The sequence below is a fragment of the Apteryx mantelli genome, chromosome 1, assembly GCF_036417845.1.
Source record: "Apteryx mantelli isolate bAptMan1 chromosome 1, bAptMan1.hap1, whole genome shotgun sequence".
NCBI classification, from domain to species: domain Eukaryota; kingdom Metazoa; phylum Chordata; class Aves; order Apterygiformes; family Apterygidae; genus Apteryx; species Apteryx mantelli.
The window spans coordinates 146277730-146285276 of NC_089978.1; the positions used below are offsets into that span (position 1 = coordinate 146277730).

A 7547-nucleotide genomic window follows, 5' to 3' on the forward strand; every position below is an offset into this window, starting at 1 on the left:
CACAGACAGGATAGTCTTGCAAAAGAGACTTTTTTTTCATAGAAAGGTTTTATCTTTCCTTCCAGTGCACTGGGTAGATACGCTGGCGCGGGTTTGGAGTGAAATTGTATTCTATGTATGAAATTGTCCTCTATTAGTAACAGCAGAGAGCAGGTACGGAGAAAGGCAGAGGGGGAATTAGTTAGGAAATCCTTGCGACGAGTGTGCGAGAATGGCGGGGGGAAGCTGCAGAAGTGGTGTTGGGCTTTGCATATGTGGGCACTGCATAATCTGTAAAAAAGGACTAGCATCAGGAATAGCTGCATGCTGACTGAAATGAGTAGAAGAGCTTGCTGAAATGTAACATTCGGATGGTTTCCCCACTAATAGTGTCACGGCGCTGTTGCAAATACAGTTCCCCTAGCCTGTTGCTTTGCTTGTGCCACTCGTGTCTTTGTGTCCCTCTCTCAGCTCCTGCTTCTCTTGCGCATGGCACATGAGCTCCTGGCTTCCCTGAAAGCTCTGCTTCTGCCTGAACCGCCTTTTCTCTCACTTCAGGAGCAAAAGGACAGCTCTTTCTTCTTTTTTGCCAAAGACGTCTGTCCCCCTTGGCATGTTTGGTGCAGTTTCAGAAATGCATCTGTGTTTTCTTCCATGGAAAGCACTTCCAGTGACATTAGCAGAGTTATCTAATTATCCCCCTTTGAATCCCTTCTTAAAACTCTTCTTCCCCATGAAAAACTTGACAAAAGCTTAGGCTAGATGTGCTGAGACCGTTGCTTATTGTGCATACCCATACTGTCCTGTTGTTTTTTTCACCCTCCTCTGGCTGAATCTGTTTGTTCTCTCCTGGCTTAAATTTAAACTCTCTGGGACCTCTCTTTTAATTCTGTGGTTGTACAGCGCCAAGTACAAAACCTGACCCTCTGCCGGACTCTGCAACGCAATGGCAGCACAAATAATACCCTGTAAAACCTGCCACCAGAAAAGAATAATGTACAAATGAGAATAAAATGTCCATACTTTGCAGGAGGCAGATCTCTCACTTCAAAGGAATCTCCTACTTGTAATTTTTAATGCTGAAAAAAAAAGAATTCCCCTCCCTGTTGTTTTGTTTATATGCATCTTGCTCTGCGACTGCTAAATAATAGTAAAAAGTGAAAAAAAAGAATCTCAACTTGTCTCTCTGCCTTTCCACCTTAGATGACAGAACAAAGGAAGAATAAGCAGAGGCTGGGCTTTCTCGGATCAAACACACCCCATGTGAATCATCACATGCCACCACCCTGATACCATGGGGAGAAGCCGTGACTGGCCTTTCATCAGTATTCCTGCTTTATTATAGAATAAAAAGCTGAGATTGAGAGGAGTGAACAGTGCCTATTGTTACAAAGTTAAAAACAACCAAGTGCCAAAATGTTAAGTGGTTTAGCTCTGGGAACAATTTGTAGCTGTTTTTCATGGTTGAAAGGGACCACAACCTAGAATGCGAGAGATACAAGGGAGATGGTTTGTATTCATCCAAGGGGCCCCACTCAGCTGGGCTCGCACTCTGCAGCTCAATGGCTTCAGCGGTAACTGTGTGCGATGCACGTCGCGGCAGTGTTCGGCCACATCCTTAGAGCTGCCTTAAGATTTCTGCGTAAAGCAGTGGAATAACCACGACAGGCAGAAGAAGGAGAGAAGCTTATTAGCGCAAATGCAACAGCCTGGTTCAGAATCAATAGAAGTTATTTCTTGTCTTATTTGCCAAATAGGGACATTAGTCATATTTGCTTGGCATTTACTATTTTTTAATTACCATAAATATGTCAGTGGGGAAAGCAATAATGTTGCTTCAAGTTAACTTCTACTAGGAGGGAAAGGGGAGAAACCTCAAAAGACTGAAAAAAGAAGAAAAAAAAAGTTGCAAAGAGGAACATTAACGCTTTTGAATTTTAGCTGTCACCATGCAATTTCTTATTTATAACAGGGAGCACAATGGATCTACAGCTGTGGGAATGTTATGTGCATAACACTGACAACATAACTGGAAGTGATTTCTTTCTCCTGGATTCAGATGTTCTTGATTAACGTGGCCATGAGATTTCACATGCTGAGGAGTTAAACTGTGTTTTAAATTCAGGTTCCAGTGGAGGATTCAGGAAAAAAATTATACCTGTAGTTTGAGGTGTGTATGGGAAATCTTTTTGTTTCTTGTAAAAAGCTTAGAAATGTCTTTCTAGATGGAGTTGTAATGGTGTCATTACCTTCCATAAATGCACCATCAGCGAGAGCTGACTTAGTAAATAAGCACCATATTCTGCCAGCTTTCTTCTGAGCTAAAGGTCCTGGGTTTAATCTTCCTTTGCCCTTCCATCCTGGATTCAGGGGCTTGCGGGACTGGCCTCTCCGATAAGGCCTGGCTGCTGAGGGACAGGGGGAAATGCTCGAGCAGGTCCCTTCTCATTCTAGGCTTGAAGAAAGGCAGCATCTGAGTCACCTGTGCAGGTTTCTGCTCTTTACTGTATTTTCTGGGATGGGTGTCTGGGTTTAACAGAGCCCAAAAGGCTTTTAGGAGAGGATTTTTGGGGCACAAATGGGAGTTGTGGTTCCAGTTCACTTTCCTTTTCAGTGGAATTTGGACACCTGATTGTCCTTGGTGCCTGTGAAAACGTCTCCATTAAGTGGAGGGTTTTAGTAACAGTACACTCACTTTCTAAAGCAAAATGTTTTTGCAATGATTTCCCCCCATGACATTCCCATTTTGTTAAAAAAGCCATTTTGATCAAAGGTAAAAATGTTATTGGCTTCAGGATTTCTAATATATCCCTAAAGAAATCCTGTCTTATTATTATGACACAATTCAAACCAACAGACCTAGACTAAAGGGAAAGGAGGGGCATTTCCCTCCCTTCATCCCAAATTCAAACCTGTTCTTGAAGCCATCTCTTTTGCGTGTCAGTGAGCTGGAGGAGATAAAAATAATATACTTTGGTGTCTGATTTTTCTACCATTAGAACATTTCCCTTTGGCTTCAGTTGGGTCCCTCAAAAATACAGTGTGGAAAACAGGGTTTTGTATATTTTATGAAAAGAAAGTCTCTATCTGTGCTGAGTACACTGTTGACTTTTCTTTAGCCCATAGAGCATCCTGGTTGTGAGAGGTGACAGCTATTTCCAGGTTCAGGGTGTGTTTTTCCTCTAAGAAGTTCTCCCAGAAACTTTGATCCAGCCAACTCTCTGCCTTCATGTATGAAGGTGAAGAGCAACTGATGGTTACCAGCGATGGTACAAAGGCAATAAAAGTGAGTCATGAGGAACTAAATAATTTCCTGCACCTCTTCTGCTGGTATCCTGCTCTCAGCCCCAGTGCAGCCAGGCTTTGGCTGGTGCCCAGGCAGGAGGAATTCTTGAAGTCCAGAAGCTGGGCTCAAGCTAGGCTGCATTTTTGCATCCAAGGCAGGAGTTATATTTTCCATTCAATGTTGTCTGATCTTCTTGGAGAGGAGGAATAAATGCAGCTGTGGCCTAGGGAGCTGACAGCAGGAAATCTAGGCAAGAAGAGAGCTTGCAGCAGAATACAGAAGAGCAGTTGTCTTCAATGAATGACTGAGATCTATTAGGAATAAATCTCAGAGCGTGCCTTGCTTTCGTGCTTGCTGTGTATGAGGCCTTGTTGCTCCTGCTCTGGGGAAGCAGTGCTGGTGGAAACCCCTGCAGTAAGCCTTGTCTCTCTGTGAGGAAGGGGCTTCATGTACTCGTTAGCGATCAGCACTGGGAGACTTGCAGTGAATTTGTTTCGGGAGTTTGCATCAGCCATGTGCTGTGCAGCAAGCAACCTCCAGTGTAAAATAAGGCCACATTTGCCTCTCTGACTATACCTATTGTAAATCATGAAGCCAAAAGACTTCCACGCAAATGCAAAATCAATGTAAGTTTGTAGAAAATCAGACCCTGCAGCTGTATTAATTCAAATTAGTTTGTGCAGTTCATCAAATCTAGTCACAGCCTCTGTTTTAATTACAATTTCCTCTTCCTCACACACACACATGGTTATTAGAGGTATAAGGCACAGTTTATTGGAACTAAAATATGTTAAATGATCACTATTTATTAGGGGGTGGGGGTTGGCTAATACTGGAAGCAGTTGGCACTTTTGTTGTTTACACGTGGAAAATCAACTGAACCACTGCACATAAAGGGAGATTTCTGCCGCTTGAGCTGGAAAACTTGAGAATCGATGTGCTTGTGCCCTGAGTTCGTGCCTGCAGTTGCATGCTGCTGGTGCTCTCTCTGTCCTGCACCCTGACTGACATCCCCCTTGGCTCAAGAGCCCAGCTATTGCTGTTTAGAAGGGAGAGCTAAAGCGTCAAGAGCTAACAGATGCCGATTAGCATTTGCCACGGTGCCTTTCTGCTGTTTATAGCTTCGGAGAGAGACCTCCATAACTGATAAAAGTAGGTAATGCTACTTGCACATTTTGTAAATGTATTTCACTTGAGCATTTTGACATTTTTGCTGATTCTGCCAAAGCTTAGGCCCTGTCCTGCAGCTCTCATCCATGTGAGCAATCCATTCCCATGCAAGTTGTAACTTCAACAGGAGACTTCTTACATGAATAACAGTTGCAGGGCCAGAGCCCAAGCCTTAAAGATTGTGAAATATCCCCATCAGTAAGTTTGTAACAAGGGAAAAAATATCATTGTGTTTTAATACATATATTTATATGTATATCTTTGTTTAATGCAGCTGGGGTATCCTCTTTGTAGGCAAGCATCTGTTATACCTTCCTATTTATATGAAATGATTGCAAAGAAGTTAAAACATCTAAGAGCTTTTAATGCCTTAGAGGGATTTATAATTATAAGCTCCTTGACAGTTAAAATCTACTTAAGTAAATATGTCCATTGCTGCTGAATGTAACTTTTAATAAAGTGTGCCATTTTATATACGTTTGTCTCGCTTCTTCTTAAGGTGTGTGCAAATACATGTTGTGAATTAGAGACTTTTGGGAAACACAGATTGTTTATCTTGCATGGGAGACTAAACTGTTAGAATAAACGTGCCATGGATATGCATTAGTCCCTCACGAGAGCAGCAGGGCAGCCTCGCGAGGGCTGTTGGTCCAGTATTGCTTACACGCCACAGAAAGCATGTAGTATGCACACCTGTGTGCGTGCTCACGTGGGTAAGTTGTATTTGCGCCAGTCAACATGCCTCCAAGAAGGAATTGCTGGTGGGGCTTGGGAGCCCGTTGCTGCCCCTCACGCAGTCCCCGTGCTAGTTCAAGACTTTGGTTTTGGAAATCCAGCCTTCAAATAATAAGAATGCACAGGTTGAACTTAAAGGCTTTACGTTACATCTCTCGCTAGGGTGGGGCTTTGTGTGTGTGTGTGTGTGTGTGTGTGTGTGTGATTTGGGTTCTTTTTTTTTTTAACATGTTTTTGATGCAACTAGTTGAAGTAGCGTGCTGAGAGAGAGACAAGGGGGTTCCCCTCTCTTCTAGGCGAAGGGGTGGAGGAAAACAAACAGCCAAAAACGATTGTCTTTTTGAACTGAAAGGACTCAGGCGGAGGAAATTTGTGGTCTTGTGAAAAAAGGAAATGCTTTACAAACCTGTGATGAGGGACTACAAGATGTAAGCATTTTTCTTCCAACTGTGTTTATTACAGAAAGGCAATATTTATGAGGAAAAGAATGAGATCTCGTCTTAGTGAGAAAAAAAAAACCCTGTTAACTAATTAATAAGAAAAGTGCTATTAAATAGGACATACTGTTATTTCTGTGCACTTGTTATACTAACCTGCAGAATTTTTGAGTAGAAGTAGTTTTCTTCTATCATATTCTATAGCATGACTTTAAGTAGAGAGGAGCTTGCTTGCTGATAGTTTTCCTAGATCTTGCTGCAGAAAGGGTGTCCTAAGAGAAAATGTATCGTTCTATTTTCATACAGTAAACATTCAACCTAAGATTACAGTTATATGAAAAAGAAAACCCAAACCAAAAACTAAAATTAAACTCCTAAACACAAACGGGAGCTGTTTCACATGCAGGACTCCTTAAAACCTAACGTCTAGGCTTCCATTTCTTAAAATGTTTTCTCCAAAGGTGCCTTTTTAATTCAATAGGCGTTGGAGGGAACACATGTCTCCCTTGGCATCAGTCACGCAGACTTCAGTGGAGTCACTCCAGTGTGGCCTAAGAGGGAATTAAGCTCATTAGTTTCCCCCGTCACTGCTGTTGTGACAAAAGCATCTGCAGGCAAGGATGTTTTCTTTGGAGAGAGCGTGCTTGTTTTCTAGGGGTGGCTGCCAAGTTTATTTTTAAGTCGAGAAAGCAGAGATTTAAGTCTGCTAACCTTCTTGCTCTCCCAGATGCCCGCAGGAACACTGACAGCGTGACTCCTGTTTGCAGACACTGGGACTGAACGTCCTGTGTTTGCACAAAATCATCCCAAATAGACATGAAACAACTAAAAAGAAATTCAAGCTCCAGGAATTTTAAATGCGAAGTGTACTGCTAGCATCAGTTCACACTTGCCTGGTCTATTTATATGCTGTACTTTTTTAGTTTGAAGCAGGAAGTTGCAAGGCACAAGACAAATAGCCTTTATAACTTTGCAATTTCAAAGTTTTTTTGTTGCTACAAACAGCCAACAGTTACCTTTTTTTTTTTTTCTGCACAGGAGATATTACTTACTCCACTACTCCCACCTTTCACCTTCTCTCTCTGTGTCTCCACGAGCCTCAGCTGCCTGTGGTAAGGTTGAGGACTCGGCCCATCCAGCATTGCAAACTGTTGCAGTAAGGCTGAGAAGCCAAACCAATAATCTAAACCCATAGGAATATGGTTGAACTGGCAATTTCTTGTCCTTTCCACTTTAATAGCTCTGTTTAAGTATTGTAAATCATGTTGTCAGCTAACATATTCAGTATCTAACTTGGTACAACCAAGTTTGGTGGGTTTTTTAACAACCCTTCTTGTGGTAAATTATTGCACAATCTTCAACCCTTAGCTGGTGTTTTAAGCCATCTATAGCCTGTCAAGCAAGCAAACTGTGGAGATGGCAAAGTGAGATGAAGAGATGAAAAGCTTCTACTCCAAATTTTAACCTAATCCACTGGAAGAAGACTTTGCCCCATCTGTGGAAGGCAGCTTAGACCCATTGCCTGGGTCAGGCGGAGCCCCCAGCCTGTGACGGCTTGCGGTGGATAGGGGCATCATCACAGCGGCGCTGCTGCCTTGCAAAGCGGAGAGCCACGCTGATGGCCAAACAGACCGTGCTTTATCTGGGCCCCGTAGCCCCCCATTCAAAAGCCCGCAATTTTGTTCCGGATGGGAAGAACAAGCTGGGGATCCAATTACAGCACAGAGGCCCCAAACCCCTTTATAAAATTTTCCCTCCTGGCCCCCAAAGTCTGTGATGCACTGTGTATGCTTTGTTCCCTATAACACTGAGTTGCCATGCAAAACCATGGACTTTGGCACGTCATCATAATTTTGTGTAATGTCTGTCAACAGTGATTCGTGAACCAGAATTTCCCAATCCTCTCCTAGGAGCATTTGCTCTCTTACAAAATATGTAAA

At 42.7% G+C, this 7547-nt stretch overlaps 1 protein-coding gene across 1 annotated transcript in view; it reads left to right on the top strand.

Moving 5' to 3' along the window:
* The window catches only part of ITPR2 (inositol 1,4,5-trisphosphate receptor type 2), a 271787-nt gene extending 266876 nt beyond the window's left edge, over window positions 1-4911 (top strand). Inside the window, exon 57 of the mRNA XM_067305912.1 lies at window positions 1183-4911. Coding sequence (XP_067162013.1) covers window positions 1183-1269 — 87 coding nt within the window. The 3' untranslated portion in view covers window positions 1270-4911. The remainder of the gene's footprint in view (window positions 1-1182) is intronic.
* The last annotated feature ends 2636 nt before the right edge of the window (window positions 4912-7547 follow it).